The following is a 20,995-nucleotide window of genomic DNA, read 5'->3' on the forward strand; positions in this document are numbered from 1 at the left end:
CAGGCGTCTGGTTCCTTGGTCCCAATTCCCAAGCTTAGTCGCTGGCGATGACTGAATCAAGCCCTCGCTCTTAACCTGCATAGCGAACAGCTGGTCATTGGCCATCTCACGAAAGATGCCAATAGTGATCTCGTGATCTGGACCCGGCATTGCTTTGACGACCAGGATCCGGTTCTAATCATAATAGTAGAGTAGAACCTTACGGGCCTTGGGATTGATGTCAGCGAAAACTTGAGAGAGGAGATTACAACTAGGTCAACGAGTGATGGAGAACTGGGAGGCGTGACGTTATTTATGAATATGACGGAGAAAGAAACGACTAACAGCACGCTTACATCATGTCGAACTTTCATGACCGCGAGTATTCTGCCTCCAGGGCATTACTAGAAATAGATGACAAATTTAAGAGCCATGTCGAACGCATCTGCTTGATACAGGTAGTAGATCATTCCATACCGAGGAAAGAGCGAAACACCCGTCATAGTGGAGTTGGGCACTGATAAGATATCACGTGTCGGCGATCATCCGTGCAGCTATCCCCCGTCGTCCGAGTTCAGACCGAATTTCATACTCCCATTCACTTCTCCAGTTTCTTCATTGTTGCGCTCTGTGCAAATCACGTTTCACTTCCACAAGCGCTTACTTTCCTAAATAGTAGTCACCATTTACATCTCTATTCACTGCGACTTTGTTACATCATCTTCCCACTATGGATTGCTTCACCTCTGCGATGCTCTCGGGACGCGCATAATGTGGCGCAAGCGCAAGATCTCTTATTCATCAGATAAATATAAGAAACAGAGGCACAAAAACACGCACCCCGTCATATCAAGTGACGAAGAAAACAACAACGAAAGTTCTTCCTTAGCCGAGGACGAATGGTATATCGACTGTATCCTTGACGAAACAGAGTCTCAGTATCTTATTGATTGGGAAGGGCCTTGGTCGCCCAGTTGGGTAAGTTGAGCACAGTCTACATAAACTACCCCATATAGTTAAAGGAGGCTACCTGAATGTGGGTGTCACCTAACAAGCATACAATAACCAGGAGCCAAAGGAACACGCCAACGACGCTGCAATTCAGGTCTGGAAGGAGAAGAAGAGACATCGCCAGTTCCAGGCCGATACTCATCTGACTGAAATCTCAGAAACACAGTCAGCAATTCAATTCTCTCAAGGTCATAGTGCAAAGTCCGTCGGCTCTTCTGACCAGCGTTTGGAACCACGTGAGGGCTCGCCATTATTTGTTGCTTCTGATTCTGTAACCGAGCCACATCCAGCTCTGGAGGCCAATCGATGGTCTGAAGTCCCAGAGTCAAAGCAAACGACGCCTATTGCAGTCCCCACACTCTGCCATAGTGACCTAACTGGACCCATTTCCTCAGCAGCCCCACTGTCTGAGGCTGCATGTGTGTTTGAGTATACCTCGAGTACTGCTATTCCATCGGAGTATTTACTTCCTGGTGAAGTCCAAGGTTATCTTGCAACACAGACTACACATAGTCCCAGAGGCACTCCAACTATTGCTAGTGAAGGTGAAGTATCAAGATCTGGCAATCTATTGGCGCCGGAGGCTGCCCAAGGTTCTCAACAGGCAAAGTCAACTGCATCGCCCATCCTCCAAGAGCCATCTGGGACACCAACCTGTGGAAAAGTGGATGGAATCGCAGAAACTCCATCTGATACGCTGGCCGTTTTAGAAAGCCAGAAATCGTTCCAGTATCCTTTGGCGAGACGTGTCGATTCACAACACACCCCCTCATCAGGAGGCTATCGGTCTGGGCTTAGTTCTTTGGTATCACAGCTATTACTGTCTGGGAGCTGTCTCTCCAAAGGCCACGTTAAAGCTGATCGATTGAGGTCTACTGTATCAGAATCAAACCCGAGTACATCACAGGGATCCATAAATTCTCCCATTCAACCCCGGGGCCAGAGACCGTCATCTGTACGGCAGAGTAATAAAGTATCCATGATGTCTACTGGAAGCATGGAGAACCATAACCAAAAGAAGGAAGTACCGTCGTTGGCTGAAACCATGGAGAAGTATAGTCAGTATGAAGGAGCAACTCCGAGGGAGAAAATGAGAAATGCATACGCCCAGTTGAGCGCAAAAGCGAATTCTCTACAGGCTATTGATGTGAGCGTGACTCCATCATCTGTGGAAGATATCGAGCCCGTAGCGCCTGTATCCGTCCCCGAAACAGCCGCACCTCTCAGTGTTAGAGTTGACAAGGAACCCACTGTTCATCACACTGAGCCAGAAATGAATCCCGCTTCATCGGAACCACTTGAAGAAATGTCACATGAAGAACAAAGCATACAAACCATTCAACCAAGTGCCTTGACGGTCACCCATACCGAAGAAGTCCCTGCCGGATCAGTACATCTCGGTCCGTCTGAATTCGCCGTGCCACTTCCAATGGACTCCAGAGTCAAAGATGACTACGAACGAGTCCTGATGGATGAAACCCAGGGTATTCGGGATTTTCTTAGAGGGCCCAGCACTTCAGGGATGTCTAACGGGCAAGAACGCCTTGTGTCAAGAATGCGCGAGATATTAGGAAGTCTAAGTAACGTTACCACGCACCCCGACCTCAATATCGCAGAGCATATCAAAGATTCGGATTCAGATCTAAGAAAGGAGGCAGCTTGGGCTGAATATTCCAGCGCAAAATTTTTATTCCTAGGCTACCTTGTGGAAGTTGCATGTAACCGGGATATCCATCTGGTGATTATGGTACAGGGAGAGAAAACCCAAAAAGTGGTTGAGCGATACCTAATGGGCAAAGGTCTCGCATATACTCGGCCTCGTGAGGAAATGGGGTCTGGTACCAATCTGGAGGTTTCCCTAGTGAAAGGTTCCTTGAGTTTGGGGATCCAATCTACACACAGTGAGGGGATAACTGAGACCTATAAATCACCCTCTGCAATCATTGCACTGGACTCGTCTTTAAATGTGAAGAGCCCTTCGGTCGAGCATATGCGAACCACCTTTGCTCGTCATGGCAACCTACTTCCCATTATTCGACTCCTTGTCTCAAACTCCAGTGAGCACATTGAGCTTTGTTTCCCGGATCCTCCAGAGCTTCAACGCCTACAGTCGATTATTCAATATACCGTTCGTCTCCGTAATATAGTAGGTGATTTGCAAGACGATGCCCTTGGTGTACGTGAAGACGTGGAAGAGATATTGCCTTGGCTTTCTTCGGATCACTTCAGCCTCAGCTGGCCTTTAACCTCTATTGAACCTTTGCACATCGTGAGCTCGGATGAGCTGTTATCTGTTCAACTTGAAGCTCAATCCCAGACCACTGTTGCCGGTACTCCAAACCCCAACACACAAGCTCAAAAGCGTGTATTTATGGAAGACTCGGGAGAGCATACGGCTAAAAGGCCAAGGATGGAAATGACACAGGATAACACGCAACTTACCGAATCAACGAAATTTCCAAGTCAAACCCTGGATAGCGGTCTGCATGCATTGGAGAAGAATCTCGTGCAGATGAGAGCAGCACATGCGGCTGAACTTGAGAAGTTCCAGAATGCATTAACCGACATGCAATCCCGCTTGCAGGAGAGAGAAAAACTACTCGAGTCGCTCCAGCATCGCTATGAAACTCGAACTAAAGACCTCCATAAAATTCGCCGGGAGCGGGATCAGCTAGCCGAATATAAAGTCACGTCAGAGCAGAAAATTGAAAAGCAAAGAGAGGATATTGGCAAACTAAAGGATGAGCGTACCCAGCTAAAGCATGATCTCGAGCAGGCCAGGGGGGAGATCAAAACTGGAGGAGGTGCTGTAGCAGAGCTGGAGATGGCTCGGGAAGATATTCGGCGCCTCACACAAGAAAATTCCGGCTTGGAACGGAAGGCAGAATACGAGGCCAAGCAAGCCGAATACACTCGCGAGCAGTACCAGAATGCTTCTAATATGGCGGCTCAAGCCGGGAACGAGGTCCGCCAACTTCGAGAAGAGAACGAGTTATTAAAGCATAAGGTTGCTGGTAATGCTAGTCGCCTACGAGAGATCAATATAGAGAACGACGGGGCACGGCATCTCTCTCGAATCTCTGAATTGGAAACTGCTCTAGCATCTCGTGAAGATCTGTTACGCCGAAAAGAAGATGAGCTGCGGGAAATCCGCAAGAACCGTCCCTCTACCCGCTCGACGAGCACTCAACCTCGCAGTCCGAGATTGGCCGCTGGAAGTCGTCCAACGAGCCCAGGAATCAATAGTCATAACGGGCGTGGCAGCGCGTTGAGGTTCAGCTCCGATATGCCTGTTTAAGAGGCTCTTACCTGTTTTTGCATCAGTCCCACTGATTTAAGTGGAACTACTATCACGTTGCAGCGACTCCACCGATTTCATTCTTGCGTGCTATGACGTTTACATAGAAGGGGCGTGAATCCGATGCTTTTCTTTCGTCAATGACTTTGCATTGTCTGGGCGTTTTGTATGCCTGCACCCTTTTTCCCTTCTTTTTTTTTTTTATCTCTTTTTTGTGTTTGGACCCTGCGCCCCTTCTCAAGTTGTCTACGTTAGATTTTGAATTGGATTCTATCTATCAATGTACATCATCCTAATGGCTACATTGCTCGATTTGATTGCAATTTTCGTCCTGTTCTACTTCCCTAGCATCCAATACCAGCGATTAGTCAATATATAGGCTGTTTTAGTACTGTTTATGCTACATGAAGATGTCTCGTGGTTCCAAAATGTATAAATGATTGATTACATACAATTATTACCGTACATTAGTTATTGTATGACAGTGCTTTAATCCCTGTGTATCAAAAACATGAGACCGACAACAGAACCAAGCCATATAAACGAGAGAAAAAAATAAGTGCAATATAATAATAAAAAGAGAATATAATCAGGTTCATCAATCTTTAAGCCATGGCGTTAGCCATAAAATTAGACAACTCTTTCGCTTTTTCGCCCTTCGTCATCGTAAAATGATTAGCATCTTCCATTACCGTGATTCCACCAATATTCTCAGGTCCGACCAATGTATCCCACTTGTTAGGCCCCAGGTCGGTCCGGTCATTGAGAAGCCAGATCATCTCCTTGGGATCCTTGGAACCGTCCGTCGGGGGATCAGGCCGGGGGTCTCCCGGCTTCCCGCAAACACCGTCCTTAGCCCAGATGATATAGGTCTTGGGCAATTTCTTGGCCCATTTGGCGTCTGTGAATGGAAGGGGCACGGCCTTGTATGCATCAAGAGAGTCGATAAAGGCGAGGAAGTGAGGGAGGAGCCAGGAGGGTGGTGCCGTTTTACCTTCGCCGAAGAGGCCGATCGTGTTGAAGAAGCCGTACAATCTCTGCGGCAGCTTCTCGAGCCCAATGGGGAATGGCGTGTCAAGGAGAAGCAAGCGGTCGACTTGCTCGCCTTCCTCGAACATTAGATGGCGTGCTGCATCGTATGCACAGATGCCTCCTGCTGACCAGCCGCCGAAGCTGTAGGGACCCTTCGGTTGCCGACGACGAATCTCTGCTACGTAGGGAGCAGTGAGTTCGTCCAGGCTGCATTTGAGCTTCTCAGGTGTCTTCATGTAAGGACAGTTCAGTCCGTACACGCAGACGTCGGGAGAGAGTCCCGGGATGGTGGCGTAGGATGTAGCTGAGCCAGAGCCGTCGGGGAACAAGAATAACGTCTTTGTTGCTGTCCTGGGGTTTCCTTGTAACAGGATGGATGTGGCCTTGGGATGTTGAGTAAGCTTTGGCTGAAGGTCATGGATAGCGTCAGAGAACTTGACTGGCTCTGGCATGGGAGTTGGCTGGACGGCCGTCTTGGGTTTTAGGTCCAAAGCCACCTCTATATCATTGAGGGTCTGGTTTTCGATGAAGAACTCCCCTGGCAAGTCCATGTCCAAAGTCTCTCGTATTCTTCCGAGAACAGTCAGGGAGAGAAGCGAATCCATTCCCATCTCTCCCAAGTTCTCTTCAGGGTCGATCTCTTCCGCGGACACCCCGATCTCCTCCGCCACGATGGTACGAATTCCCTTCATGGTGTCGTTTTGCTCAACCTGAGGTACCTTCTCATTCGGCGGTGATGTGATCTCAGGAGTGCTTGCGCTTGAAGACTCGCCACCGTTGAAAGAGAAGTTCGACTCTTGTTCACTGGAAGATCCATCATGGCTCTCTGAAGGACTCACTTGGGCGATGAGCCGCTTGAAGTCATTGACGCTTGGGTGATCGGTGAACACAGAAGATTCCAAATCGAGGTTCAACTCTTCACGATACCTGCCAGTGATTGTTAGGGAGAGGAGCGAATCTACACCGTAGTCCGCAAACACCAGGTCGTCTGATATATCAGACTCTGCCAGACCAACTTCCTGGGCTAGAATGCTGAGTGCGCGTACGACCACACTCGGCCCAGAAGATTTGGTGAAGGACTTGGATGGCACGGGCGCTTTGGGACGGGCCTTGGCAGCTGTGTTGGCCTTCTGAGTGGGAGCTGGGGGTGGTGATTTGGCTGCAATCGGTGCCTTTGAGCCTCCAACAGGAGGAAGAACGGTGTCAAGTATCTTGCGTGCCAGTGCTTGGAACTATTCATCATGTCAGTAAAAGGGAAACCAAAAAGCAGTAGTGAGGTACCAACCTTGACACCTCCAAAGACAGCAATGATATCGTCACCCTCAAAGATGTAGACGTCTCCAGCCCAAATGTTGTTTTGCCATGGTTGCATCCTCACATAAGTGCGATAAGTGACATCAGGTGAGAACTTCTTCAGGCAACGCATCGAATCCCACCCATGATTAACAAATACTTGGCTCTTAGAATCGGTCGCATCGCTCGCGTTCATGATGAAACCAGACAGGTGACCGAAGCTGTCAATCCAGAATGGGTTTCGATGGAAATTGCCTGGCGGCGCTTGGAATTTGACACGAGCCGTGGCCTCATTGTTGTCGCTGTCCAGGATAACCTCGCGGATTGACTTGTAGTTGTCATCATAATCGACCAACGCGCTGAAAAGCTTATACACCATTCCTCGCTGGATACGGTGAGCCTCCCCTGTTTCCACATTCTGGTGAAGACTGTCGATGCTTCTCTTGACCAAGTACGAGATCCTCTTCCACTCGAGCTCGGAGGCACTGGTATCAAAGAACTTCACCGTGCAATGCGCATGGTCCACGGTCTTTTTGCCGTCAGCATTGACAGCATATACTTGAACTGAAGCCTTCTTTTCAGCCCAGTTGGCAGTAGCAGAGACTCGGAAGAGCTGCTCCCCTCCCTTCGCGATGAGTGGCTTCGGCACGACCATGTCACACACATCGAGACCAAGATCTTTGAACTCAGGGTTGTATTTCTCGATGAGGTATTCTCCAAGCGTCTGGGCAATATCCGCGTAAAGTGACTGTACAGAATGTAAGTGGCTGGGTTATAATGATAGTCTGGCCATGCATGTATTACTTACCGATGGGCAAAGTGCGGCTCCATTGACCTTGTGGCCTTGGATAACACGGTTCAACTCGGGATCAGCGATGTCATTTTGTACCACGACAGTCGCTGTTTTACCATCGTCGCGGCTCTCAACAACCCTTTGTGCAGAAGTTGTCAGGAATGTAACTTGTGGTGCAGCTTGAATTGCAGTTTGAGGAGCACCCTTGGTAAGGCAGAAGTTATTGGTGTAGGGTATCCAGTAGTTCTTGAGATCCCACTTGTAGGAAGGAAGCGGGAGCACCTGGTGGCTGGAGCTGAAATCCTGATGATATTCTTTCCAATTAATCTCAATGCCAGCCAAATGAAGGGCCGACAGACTATTGGAGAGGACCTTCCATGCATTCTCCTCTCGGCGAAGAGACGCCACGGTGGTAACTTGAGGGCCGAATGTTGCTTTGATCATACCAGAGCAAATGGTATGGCCACCAACTTCAAGCCAGACAGTCTTATCATTCATTAACTTCGCATATCTGGTGGCCTCCAGAGCTCCAAGGAAGTTCACCGACCTCCGGCACTGTTTCGCCATATATTGAGCTCCCAGAACATCGTAATTAGATTCTGTGATGACTTCTCCCAGAAGTGAGGAGACAAACGGTAACGACGGCTTACGGAACGTGACACCCTGGGCTTCTTCTTGAAACTGTTCAAGAATTGGGGCAACTTGCGCAGAATGGAAAGCGAACGGCACCCTTAGCTTAGTAGACTTCCAGCCTTCAGTGGAACACCTTTGAGCCAAGTCATCGATATCGGCGGTAAGGCCACTGACAACGGTCTCACTGGGTGAGTTGACACAGGCAACTTCATCCACACCTTCCTTCAGCAACTGCTTGACCTGTGGGTATGAAGCCTTGACTGCCAGCATGGCGTGCGTTCCAGTCTGGCAGTTTTCTGTAAGGAGCGTAGCCCGACGACCACAGAGGTAGATAGTATCGGAAGTCGACAATACACCTGCTGTATTCAAGGCAGCAAACTCTCCAAGGCTATGCCCAAGGACGAATGCAGGTCTTATACCCAGTGAATCCCAGTATTTGACCAAAGCCATCTGAAGACACGTGGTACCGAGCTGTGTCACGACAGGGCCCAGCTCCTCCACGGGTACGCTTCCATCAACCAAAGGAAGGATTGAAGGAAATCCTTGGCTTCGGCTGATGCAGTCAAAATGCTGCATTGTTGTCCGAAATTGAGAGCATTTTTCATACAGTTGCCTTCCCATTCCGGTGTGCTGGGCTCCTTGGCCAGTGAACGCGAACCCTACTCCAGGGGCCGTCGCAGGAACAGAGCTGAAGCTTTCCTGGCGAGAGCTGTTATTAAGGGAGTCACGCAGCTCCTGCAAGCTGGATCCGGTGGCTGTGACACGGAACGGGTGATGGACACGCCGTGCTGTGGTGGTGTATGCCAGGCTTGGAATAAACTCTGCCTCGCTTACATTGAATGACCTTCCTTGTTCATCAATGTATTTTACGAGAGAGTTGATGTTATTTTTGAGTGCACTCTGGGATCGTGCCGACACAGCCACAACATGAACAGATCGAGTATCCTGTCCCTTAACCTCAGGAATTGGAGCATCTTCCAGCAGAAGAGCGGTATTTCCACCAGCCGCCGAAAAATTGTTGATGAAGCACTGCCGCTTTCCTGAGGCTGGTCGGTTCCAGGGTGTAGGTTGGAAGGCAATGTGGACATTGCGCTGTGCGAGATCCGTGGGGAAGTTGTGGTTGATCTTAGTCTTGATACCACAATGAGGGGGTATGGTATTCTTCTTCATCATTAGAAGCACCTTCAGAAGTGCAGTTACACCAGATGCTGACTCTCCATGCCCAATATTTGCTTTGGCGGAACCAAGATGGAGGGACTGTCCTGGACCACGGCGGTAGTCGGGGGCAAATGTATCCAAGACCGACTGCATTTCCACTGCATCCCCAGCTTGAGTACCAGTTCCATGCATTTCAACATAGCTGACGTCTTTGGGGTCGATATTCGCATCGTTCAGCAGTTTATTAAAGATAAATGCTTGTGCGCCAACATGAGGGCGGGTAATCGAGACAGCTTCTGCCGAGTGATTGGTATAGGCCCCATTGATCACACCGAGGATTGGATCGTTATCTGCCTGAGCGTCTTCCAGCCGCTTGAGAATGATCGTACCCACTCCATCTGCTCTACAGTAGCCATCAGCGCCATCGTCGAATGTGTTACAATTCCCGGTTCTGGACAGGAAATGGCCCCTGTCAAGACCGGCATGGTTATCGGGGTTCGTCAATATATTGACACCTCCAGCAATAGCGGCATCGCAGTCGTTTCTCCAGATCGAATTGCAAGCCATGTGAATAGCCGCAAGACTTGAAGAACAGGCTGTATCAACACTGACGCTGGGCCCACTGAACTTGAAATAATAGTTTATCCGACCAGGTGTGAAAGCACGATTGCCACCAGGGATAAAGTATGTATCGATATCTTGACCACTGTTTATCTCACGATAGTCATCGCTGGTCATTCCATAGAAAAGACCGACCCGATCCCTCTGGGTCGACGGGGTGCTGTCGGGAATAAAGCCAGCCATTTCGAGAGCTTCATAGGCAGTGAGCAATGCAAGTCTTTGAGCGGGATCTGCCTGGAGCGCTTCACGTGGCGACATATTGAAGAAGCGGGGATCAAATAACCCTGGTTCGTTTATCCAGCATCCGTACGGAACCTTGCTGGTGTTACGCTTTGTTCCAGTAGGATCAACGTGGGCATCAACATCCCAACGCTCTGGAGGAACCTTCCGATGTACATCGAGACCATTATACAGAACGTCCCAGAACCTCTCTGTGCCATCAGCTTCTGGGAATCGTCCAGACATGCCAATGATAGCTATCTTGGAGCAGTCGGCCCTGCCGCTGATGTTTCGGTTGTCCTTCGGGTTCGTGGCAGAATCTCCGAGCCCATTTTCCACTTCGATGTCGGTTATCCCAGCTTTTGTAAGAGCTGTAAACAAGCTTTGTGTCGCGGTACTTGAAATTGGGAACAGCTTGCATGATTGATGACGAGCGGCTTTTACTATGGAAGAGCAGCCATCCGTGACCTTCTCCCAGCATAGTTGACGTAATAAAATCTCTTCAAGGGCGGCCCGAAGTAGATCCTTCATATTTTCGACCTCTATCGGTTTTCCCGTCGTACTTGAGAGTACGGGGATACGGGGTGTGTAGTTTGCAACCACCTCATTCGGGCAGCTTTCGAGGATCCTGTCAACATCTCGGCCGTCGTATAGATGTGCCGCATGGTAAGGACCATGGATTTGCGCCCTCACTGGCTTGTAATTTTTAGACAGCCTAGTTTCAATCAAATCATCAAGGACCTTAGGCGGTGCGCTAATGGTAATACTGTTATATCCCACCGCACTGAGATACGGTTTGGATGAAGGAGGAATTGCCTTTACCCGGTGATTAGAACATTCTGTCCCGCGGACTATCTCGGATTAATTAACTTACCCGTTCAACAGTGAATTCCTCTAAAAGCTGGAAAGCCTCTTGCTCGCTAATCCCTGAAATCAAAACTGACCAGCTTGCTGACGACGCTTGGTCAGAGCTCACCAGCTCTCGAACTTTAAGGACGCATAGGCCAAGTCGGAGAGCTACCACCACTGCTTCAACTGCAGCCGGGATCAATTCTCCCACATTGGTCGAAGAGCTTACCGCTGCGGAACTAAGAAGACCCACGCACAGGCCAATTAGATGACAATCTGAAGCAGATGGATACACGTTTCCAAGGTCTCCGTAGTAGCTATCTCAGGTCAGGCACGTTCGAATGGGTCAGGATCTGCAGTTGTACGTACTTTATGAAACATCCCAGTTGATAGATACAGGTCAACGCGCTCTCCAGAGCCGGATTGGGGTCTGACTCCCGGTGACGCGCCAGTAGATCCACTATACTTGTAAACCGGGGGAAGATCTTCCGTTCAGATGGTGGAAGCCTCGCGATCTCTTGGCGCAAAGCGTGGAAGCATCTCTGGAAGAACGATGCAACAATTGTGTTATTCTTTACTTGTAAGAGGCGACGTAAGCCGGCGTCGAAATCACTTGTCTGGTCTCCGAAGAGATAGACGCCGCGTGGCCCCTCCATGCTGGGTCAAAAAAAAGGTGCCAGTCAAGAGTCGCAAAGATGCAGATCAGATTGTTTTCCCAAAGCGATTGGCTAGATATTAAGTATGATTTATACGAAGATAGAGTTACTACCACATGCGACAGTGGGTACTATGCCTCTATTACGGCATGCGAAGAACTTGGCCGAGCATTCCACCGATCACTCGTTTCCAGCCAAATGAATGAGGTCACATTGTCAAAACCTTCTAGAGCCTTTTACTATTCTTGGGAAGCCAAGACCCTATCATGTAAGCGATAACACTCATCTCCATTGGAGTTGGATGGTCAATCGCCAACATGGTCTGACAGTCCATCTGTCGAATCCTACCGTTACGCTCTTGAGCTCGCTGACATCCACCTTGAGTCATGTTGACCCTGTATATATACAATTCTAGACTCAAGAATTTGCCTCCCTGAGAGAGAATCTGCGGTACACGTCAGGCCAGCTACGTCTCTACCGTAAGGAGGTGGATGTTTCAAACTCTGTTTTGCAGACCCTGGGCACAGACAGCCGACAAGCAGGCTTTGTACAAGCGAGCAGAACATCGATCAATGACATACATGATTGGTCTTGATTCAAATGCATTGGGAGACACGAATTGTTAGCAAAGTCTGTTCTCGTCGTTGCAACGTTAACGGGAGTCGTCGCCGCATTCGGCAATCGTGAAGATAGCCCCTGTGGTCACGTGGCATTCTCAAGCCCCGTTCCAGCCCCAAAGACAAACACGCATTCCCTGCTTTCGTTCTGTAAATATGCTGTGGCTCGTGGCTTAGCTGAGCTGCTTGATAAAGGCGAAGGGCCAGAACCGGGGGCCAGTGTATTCAGTGTACCTTTTCTACGCCTTATACCTGGAGATCTACTAGCTACAGCCAGGACTTGGAACAAGATTGCTTGTTTACCACATATGATGTGCTGATTCGAGTTGAACTAGTTCTGCTGTATTGATTAAGTATAATATAAGTTCACTAGAAGTTCAGCCCTAGGGCAGTTCGTATGTATTCAAACCGAATCAATCTCGCCGCCTCAGCACCAGTGAACTATGTGCCGATTGCCGAATACTACCATGCTATCAACAAACCCATAATCTCATATCAAATACCATGTAACATCGGACCAACGGAAAGGTCGAACAACAGGAAACAGGGTGGAATCATTTTACCATTTAGAAGAAAAGGAAAAATGGAAAATAAAAACAAAAAAGATGGATCTTCTCTAGACTCACTTTTCTCACGTTACATCTACTTGCTATCCGAGCCCTAAACCATGGCTACCGATAGAGCGGTTCCGCTAAAACTCTATCAAGAATGATGATTTTCTTAATCATTTGAGCCTCGAACAATCAGATATGAAGTCAAATTACGTATTATATCATTATATACAGATATGATGCAAGGGCAGCAATGATTAGTCATAGATGATCGGAAAGAAATGCGACCTTCAAAGAGCATACTCTGGTGGAACCTCCGGCCATTCGTCGACGCCATCAAGTAAAGCAACCCCCATACCATTGGCTAGATGTGTTTCAATATGGCAATGGATGAGGAAAGGACCTGGGTTAATCACTTGGTACCGAATGACCATCCATCTTGGACCGAGTAGACCCAGTACCATATAAGTATCTCGCAACCGCGGTCGCTCAAATTCGAAAAGCTCCGGCTTTTCCGTAGCTGCCTCGGCGACACTCGTCCAGTTGAAGAACCCATCGCCTTCTCCGACGATGAAGGCTTTGTTCGAATGCTTGTGAATGATATGGGGCGCCTGAATAGGTGGGGTGTCCGGCATTATACCAACCTGAAGTAAAACATCCACCCAGGTTCCATTCTGAGTTTGAACGGTGACTTTGTCGGCTAAGTTCTCCTTCGCGGTCAGGTTGTATAGGATTGGATCGTCGTAGTTGGCCATAACGTCATACAGCTGCTTCCCTTCAAGTGTCCATTGATATGCCGACTCTCGCCGACCAAAGGTGAGGTTGATCAGCTGGTCGGCAGCCGTCGGAAGCTGGATGCTAGGATACGGCACCAAAAGACTCTCATTCAAAGCGATCACGTCAGCAGTGGTGTTTAATCCACCATAATTGACATAGGGCTCGGAATCTTCAACATGATTACCGCCTTTGTATCTCAAAGTGGCAAAGCCTGCGATGATTTGATCCGCATTTGTGTCGGGAATCCTAATCGTATAGTCTTTCGGCGTCTTGTCTAGTTTAATCATTGCAGAGTAGCGCTCGCCATTGTACATCACCATAGTGTGTGCGAGTTGAGGCTCAATATAATGACCGTCAACCTCGTAGATCCACATAGGGTGCTCGTCGATAGATGCGATAAAGGCTTTAAGCCATGCGGCACTAATGAACTTCATACTGACCCATCCGTCCTCTGGATCAACTTCAATTATTTCATGACTCCCAGCGGTGGCGACGCAGCCTGACTCTAGCCCGGGTGGGACCTTTGAGTCGTTTCGAGGGAAGCTTCCTTGGGTCTTGTAGATCTTGGGATAGCACCTTCCAATCGTTCATTAGCGATATATGGGCTCTTCTTAGGGGATAACAACATACCCTTTATCTGTTAGCGGCAGGTAATCGATAGATTCCTTCAAATAGATCGTTTGAAGGCTGTTGATAAAATCAGCTCCAGGACAATGCACACGCCCTCGCCCGTTAATCAGAATACTGTCAACGCAGCTGATAGACTATTGTCAGTCAAATACCCTATTTGCTCTAGTAACGGGGTTCGTACAAAAGATCTACCCCACTCTCCTCCATAATAGTTTGGTATTCTTCTGAGGTATAATGTGACCAGTCCGATAATATGACGAGCTTAGGGTCCTGTTCTGCTTTGCGCATGGCTTCAATATCGTTTTCATCATCGGATATCAAGTGAAACGGCTGTGGGATCTCAGGAGCGGGACTTATCATGTCAGTTCTTTTCATAAGATAGAGAGACATCTCAGTACACACTTTATCCAAATAGCTCCGTAGAGACCGTCCGCCATCAGAGACCGGGCGTGGGCATGGTACCAATACGTGCCATATTCTGTGGCGGTCCATCGGTAGGTAAATGTGCCTCCAGGTAAAATAGGCTTCTGTGTCAAGCCAGGAACGCCATCCGACCACGGGGTGTTCAGTTGCCTGTATCAAGTTAGATACTCCGCCATCGACCAGCTCTGCATAAAGATGCATGGTAAAGACGTGGCCGCAGTGCTGTACATACTCTATCCCATGAAAATGCACGGTGGCATTGAAAGGCATCTGATTATTCACCGTGAACTATGGAAGATTAGTCAACTGAAAAATGTGGCGGACAATGATGAAAGGGGAGATATATATAAATATATATAAGCTCAAACACATACCTCCACGTCATCATATTGGTTCAGTATCAACGAAGGGGACGGGAATTGGTCATTCACAAAAATCATGTCTCGAAGGTTGCCATCTGGAGAGCCTTTCGCCCAAGTCAGATTCGCCTCGAATTTAACAAGCTCGGCCAATGCCGAAGGAAGCAGATTGGCACCGAGCAACGCCACGAGGGATTTCAAAGGCGCCATTTTTGCAACCCACTCTAGAAAGTAGATAGAAAGACTTATTGAGGAACATGGTGTTCAATTCCACAGAGTTTTCTAAGCGTCTTAAATAAACACGTCTCATGTTAGCCAAGAATCAGGTATGTACATGCAATGCTATGTCGGCCGGAAGCGTAGCAAACATCAACAGGGAGATCTGAGTCCGAGAACGGGCATTCCTAGAGTTGAACTAGTCTTCGGGAATTGAGCTGCGGGACCCACAGGATAATACGAGATCCAATGTCAATAGTAAATGAAAATGTGACATATTTGATGATTATAAAAGCGTTATTAGTTAGTACTTACTATCTTTTGTGTTCCCTCTGTTGTGGTCATGCCCAACCTCTTGTTCTCTCAATCGTATATACAAGGGTTGCGGACCGCTACTGATGGACTAGTAGGAGTAGTAATCAAGATTTATTGATTTTAATCCAAGCACGTGCCGCTCGCCAATGTCGATGCACATCAAACCCCTGGAGACGGAAAAATGTCAACACTGTCGAATCCCGACATCGTGGCTGACTGCTGCATTGTATTGCAGAATGCACCCTGGAATTGCTCCGTTCACAATACATGTGTCAAGCTATTTGAACCAGCTCAGCCACGTACACAGAGTTGTCTCCTTATGGGAAGACAAAGTGATGTGTACTCTTTACTGGTTTTGGTTCAACAAGGCAAGGGATAAATCCTGCAGGTTCAAGGGAGGACGACTGGAATGTCAATAAACAGGAGAAAGGAGAGACCAGCCACATATCAGGGCTTTTCTTTTATTTTTATTTGTTATTTTTCCCTCTTCCCTTCATTGCTGTTCGCTTTCAACCACAGTCTTGGCCCGAAGCGAATGAGGCGTGAAGCTACACCAATAAGCTAATGCTTCTTCGTAGTTTGGAATCCAGCATTGTCCAAATCGAGGGAAAGGATTGTGAAAACTTTCGAGTCAGGGGTAGAGAGGGACTCCTTCCCCAATGTCTCACAATGATAATGTAAATGAATCCAAAGACTGACTCTTGCAACAGATGCCTTCCTAAGTCCTTGGGGGGTTTCTCGTTGTTGTCTTATATGGAAAGATTGTGTCCATTGTTGCCACAGATTCTACCGTAATGTGAATGCAGATGATAAAGTCTATCAAAATAGAATATGATTGGGACTCCAACGGCATGCTGTCCATGGGTTGCCGTGCGGGTAGTGGAGAGGATAAACCATGGGTCGCCCAAAGAGAAGGACATCCAACTATACGGGAGTTAATCTATAAACAAGTGTGCATATCGTGCAGATGACAAAGAAAATAAAATCGGACAGTCTCCCCTGTGTTGGTCAAGAGTGAGTACTTCTATAATTATGGAAGGGGATTAAGTAAAGACAGAGAGAAAAAAGAAAAAAAAATAACACAAAGACCATGTTGGAACAGACTTTCGTATAATCCAGGATCTTGATTGATCACGGGGGACAGTGCGCATTAAGCTTATCGATAAGCCCGGCGACTAGTCCCAAACGGGGGCCCACGTAAACACCAAAACAATTCGGGCCTCACCGTGACTTCAGCTCGTTCTCCGTCCGTCGCTTCAGACCCTTGCACGACTTGCTGCTTCTTTCTCTTTCGCATCGGACATTTAGTCCTCCCTTCCATGTGAACTGATATGGGCAGGGAAGAATTGCCTTTTTAATCTTATCAGTTTTCTTCTCTTCCTTCTTGTCCGATTATTGTTTCTACCCTCGTCCTATCATGTTCCTGTTCCCTCCGTTGCACGGGTCCTAGTCCTTTCATAACTGCCTTTCATTTAACCCGCCGGGGAGCTTCCTTATACCCTATCCCAAAAGTGGTTGAACCCCCTTGGCGTACTCTTTTGATTGATTGCGCCACTCATTGTTCCTAACACTTAGTGAATACGGTGCTTTATCTCCGACTAACGCCACCTCCTCTCCCCCACTCATACTCGCCCGCGATGACCCCAAGCGCGCCTCAGCTACCCTCCCGGTTCCCATGCTGGTGTCGAGCTGTCTATTCGTGGGGCGGAGAAACTAAGCGTGATCTGGGATTTATAGAGGGGGATCTCATAGAATGCCTCAATGCCGGAGATGGTCAGTGGTGGATGGGTCGGTTACGACGAGATAGACGCATGGTGGGCCTGTTTCCATCCAACTTCGTCGAGGTCCTAGGGGAGGATTTCGTTCCGGTCAGTCGGACAACAACAGGCCCAATGGTTCAAGCAGCTCAATCGCCGATCACAAATCCTACGTCAGCTCCGAAAAAGCAAAAGACGGTATTTAGGAAGCCATTCCAGGCACACAAAGAAGCGCTTGCGCCCTCGGGCGAACTCGCAAGGAACGGGACTTCAACATCCCTTGTCAAGAGTTCAATCCCGCAAACACCTCCTCGTGATGGCAGTCAACCCCGGAAAGTCAAGCCTCTGCGCACCCCCGCGAGCTCAATGAGGCAATCAACTCCTACTGTGAAGTCTTCGCGATCCAGGCCTCCTTCACGTGCGATATCCCCTCGTCCCCCGCAAGAACCCGATCTGCCGTCAATATCCACTCCTATCACCTCAAATCAAACAGTCTCCCGACCCAGGCCTCCCTCGCGAGCAGTCTCCCCCCGCCCACCGGAAGCCGATCCACCAATCCCCACTGGGCAGGATCTGGTGATTTATAGGCCTCCCTCTCGTGTAGCATCTCCTCGACCTATGGATGAGTCTGATATGATACCACCTTCGGTACCTAGACACAACGTATCTCTATCCCGGCCAACTTCCCGCGAGATCTCTCCGCTGCAGCTTCAGGAACGTGAAGAGTCGCCGCCACCGCCACCTCCTCCCCCACACAGAGTCGCTGTCAATCGTCAACCGTCCATGGAGATGGGTGTCCCCGCTCGCTACGATATGAACGACCGTTATGTGACAATACCGAGGACCCCCTCTCCGGCGGCACATTCAGATGTAAACGGACATACACCCTCTCCCCTGCGAGATGCAATGGAAGATGTCATGACCTCTTTAGAGGATATGGGCATGTCCCGAGAGACTCATTCGTCATCTCCTCAACCGATGTTTGATAACCCATGGTCACCAGATGCTTATGAAAGTCTACGGGACAGTCGATCTTTGCAGATCATGAATCGCCCATTGACCTCATTGGGATTTGATGGTGAAAAGGAGTATCAGTATCATGGTGGCCAGCCACATAGGGGCAGCGTATACGCGCAGGACCACTTCCTTGACGGACCTCCACAGTTGAACAACTACGTGCAAAGGATGGAAAGCCGGCTTCGTCAAATGCAGGAGCAAAGCCGAAGAGGATCTGAAGATATAGAAATGCCAGAGGATGATGAGGAACCTCCTCCGCCACCTCCCCGAAATGTTCCTTACCACGGGAGACACAACTCCATTCCGGCCCAGTATCCCTATCTAAAGAACCGCCGTTCTGGGCAAGACATGAGAGCGGAGATGCTCAACCGGAGCTACACTAATAAGTCGAGTACTACAAATTCTTCGAGTGGGGTGCAGAGTAACGGTACCAACATAACAACTAGCACCGAAAGAACCAGTCAGAGCCTGATGAGTGGTCCATCAGCCGGCGGATTTAGTGCGACCAGCGCAGGGAGTTATGCCCGGAGAGGAACCGGAGCAAATGAGCGACCCAATACCGCACTGGACACTTTCCGCACAAGAGGCTTCAGTGATGTATCAAAAGTTGTGCGGCCCGAAACCCCCCTAACCGGAGTATCGTATCATTCGAGTCATAATACCTCTCGACAGGGCGCTTCGTCAGCCGTTCCCTGGTCGCCTTCGGGCACTGGACCGGAGGAGTCTGCTGGAGTATTCGGAGGTCTTTCCACCCCCAAAGCCAAGAAACAAGGGTTTTTCAAAAAGATCTTTGAATCCGCAAAGACCGGTGCCGCCAATGCCAGAAGCAGCATCGCAGTGGGGCAAAATGGCGGGTCCTATTCACCTACGAAGGGTAGAGCGATTTCTCCAATCCGCTCTTCACACTCCCACCGTGACACTGCTCGGGAGATGGGACTCGGCAGTAATGGTATCGATTGGGTCCAAGTGCGGCGCGATGTAAACCGAGCAAGCTCTCCCAGTCGAAACGAAAGAATGGAGAGAGTTGAGCGGTGCCATATGATGGATTATCCAGTTATTTATGCGGTAGAGGAGCTCTATGAGACCGCTGAGGGCGATGAAAGCATTGATGGTTTACCAATCAGTGAACCTACCAACTTTGGGTCCGTCAATCTCTCTCTTGTCGACAAGAGTGCTCGCTTCGTGAACAGCCTCCCCCCAATGACCAACCCTATGAGTCTCGCGCAAGGGTATGTCTGTCGGCCTTACAAGAGTGATGTTCAAAGGCTTCGCGCCATCTTTACTTGGGTCAGTGAAAAGATTGCTTGGGATGAACCTGTTGAAGAAGTCGGAATGGACCTCAAGCGGGTACTGCAGACAAAAAGGGGAAGTCCTCAAGAAGTTGCATTCCTCGTGAGAGAAATGTGTGCCGCGGTTGGCTTGCACGCCGATGCAATTAAAGGGTATCTTAAGTCTCCTGGCGAGCTATTTGAGCTAGATAGCCTATCCCGAGCCAATCATTGGTGGAACGCTGTACTGGTTGATGGTGAATGGCGCATCATGGACTGTTCGTTAGCAAGCCCAACCAACCCGCGGAGGAGTCAATTCGTTACCAACAATCCTGCCTCGGCAGAAAGTTGGTATTTCCTCGCCCGTCCTCTTGAGATCTGCTATACGCATGTACCTCTTTCTCATGAGGAACAACACATCTGCCCTCCCATTTCCCCCGATGTGCTTCTTGCTCTGCCTACCACTTGTCCAACATACTTCAAGATGGGTCTGCAGTTTCCTGATTACGATACCAGCGTTGTCCGAATTGAGGGTCTCGAGGTCTTACAGATCCGTCTATTCGTACCGCCAGATGTAGAGTGCGCCGCTGAACTCGAAGCTCCCGCTTTCGCCCGGGACGCAGATGGTGACTTCTTCGAAAGTGGAGAGATAGTACGCAAGCGTGCCCTGGTTCAGCCCGACTGGGTCAGCGGTCAAAAGCGTATCACTGTCAAAGCCATCTTACCAGGCGACGAAGGACAGGGCACGCTCAAGGTGTATGCGGGAAAGAAAGGACTGATGCACTCCAGCCGGGATATTCCACATCCTCTAGCCCTCGCTCTCCCAATTGTTCATACTGGGGAGAATCCACCATATGATTTCGTGCTCCGTCATCCAACCCCTCATGCCCAGCGTCATGATTTGTATATCATGCAGCCCCAGTGTGCAAGGCTTGCGGTCAACAATACCTTCGTCTTCGCCGTACGGCAGCATCCATCCTCCACGTCGTCTTCGTCAACGAGCAATGAAGCAGGTGTCAGTGGGCGAATCTCTCCGTCCGTGTTTTCTCGACCCGCTAGTGCACTTAGCATGGTCTCCAGCTCTGCCGGTGGGTCCTCTGTGTCCACCGTCTCCAACGAGTTCTCCGCGTCGACGTCAGCTATCTCTTCAGGTCGGTCGGCCTCCGGGCGGGAGAAGCCGGCCAAATTAGCGATACAGTCGCCATCAGGCAAGATCCTGCGGTTGACTCGGAAAGCCGACCACATGATCAGTGCCAACCCCAATGCCGAATCAGGCACCGATGCTACAGCGGACGGTAGTGTCTGGGAAACGGTCATCAAGATTGGGGAGCGGGGAACCTGGAGAGGCTTGGTCCTCGCAGATCGTGTCGCCCGGTGGTGTGTCTTCTGTGAATGGGAATGTTTTTAGGATCTGGAGTATTCCTGGCTGAATCTCGCTTATCAGCCATGTTCATGGAATACTTTTTGATATCCTGATCTTGCTTCACCTCAAGTCCGATGATTTTTCTCCAGACGATCCTCAA

General features: G+C 49.2%; 4 protein-coding genes across 4 annotated transcripts; 2 read left to right on the forward strand and 2 right to left on the reverse strand.

The window, feature by feature from the left end:
- Positions 1-750: 750 nt before the first annotated feature.
- Positions 751-4,288, forward strand: ANOM_002049 (uncharacterized protein; the record flags this gene model as incomplete). Its single annotated transcript, XM_015547306.1, has 2 exons — positions 751-957; positions 1,049-4,288. The coding sequence occupies 2 exons, from the start codon at positions 751-753 to the stop codon at positions 4,286-4,288; spliced, it is 3,447 nt and encodes a 1,148-aa protein (XP_015411167.1).
- Positions 4,289-4,699: 411 nt separating this feature from the next.
- Positions 4,700-11,629, reverse strand: pksP (polyketide synthase alb1). Its single transcript, XM_015547307.1, has 5 exons — positions 11,256-11,629; positions 10,912-11,203; positions 7,422-10,853; positions 6,606-7,361; positions 4,700-6,552 (listed from the first exon to the last, which is right to left on the reverse strand). Exons 1-5 carry the CDS (start codon positions 11,540-11,542, stop codon positions 4,894-4,896), a joined length of 6,426 nt encoding a protein of 2,141 aa, XP_015411147.1. The 5' UTR covers positions 11,543-11,629; the 3' UTR covers positions 4,700-4,893.
- Positions 11,630-12,858: 1,229 nt separating this feature from the next.
- Positions 12,859-15,109, reverse strand: abr2 (laccase abr2; the record flags this gene model as incomplete). Its single annotated transcript, XM_015547308.1, has 6 exons — positions 12,859-14,063; positions 14,118-14,243; positions 14,299-14,469; positions 14,520-14,690; positions 14,773-14,828; positions 14,915-15,109. The coding sequence occupies 6 exons, from the start codon at positions 15,107-15,109 to the stop codon at positions 13,001-13,003; spliced, it is 1,782 nt and encodes a 593-aa protein (XP_015411148.1). The 3' UTR covers positions 12,859-13,000.
- Positions 15,110-17,067: 1,958 nt separating this feature from the next.
- Positions 17,068-20,880, forward strand: ANOM_002052 (putative SH3 domain protein (Cyk3); the record flags this gene model as incomplete). The annotated part of the gene is made up of 1 exon (XM_015547309.1): positions 17,068-20,880. The coding sequence occupies one exon, from the start codon at positions 17,068-17,070 to the stop codon at positions 20,878-20,880; it is 3,813 nt and encodes a 1,270-aa protein (XP_015411145.1).
- Positions 20,881-20,995: the final 115 nt, after the last annotated feature.

The sequence above is a fragment of the Aspergillus nomiae genome (genome assembly GCF_001204775.2).
Source record: "Aspergillus nomiae NRRL 13137 chromosome Unknown contig00017, whole genome shotgun sequence".
Classification (NCBI taxonomy): domain Eukaryota; kingdom Fungi; phylum Ascomycota; class Eurotiomycetes; order Eurotiales; family Aspergillaceae; genus Aspergillus; species Aspergillus nomiae.

Bases quoted from the DNA above. Each gene is read 5' to 3' on its own strand.
- pksP (XM_015547307.1), bottom strand. From the start codon at position 11,542: ATGGAGGGGCCACGCGGCGTCTATCTCTTCGGAGACCAGACAAGTGAT. The intron at 10,854-10,911 runs GTAAGTTAATTA...CACCGGGTAAAG, and splicing joins AGGAATTCACTGTTGAACGG to GCAATTCCTCCTTCATCCAA. The intron at 7,362-7,421 runs GTAAGTAATACA...CATTCTGTACAG, and splicing joins GAGCCGCACTTTGCCCATCG to TCACTTTACGCGGATATTGC.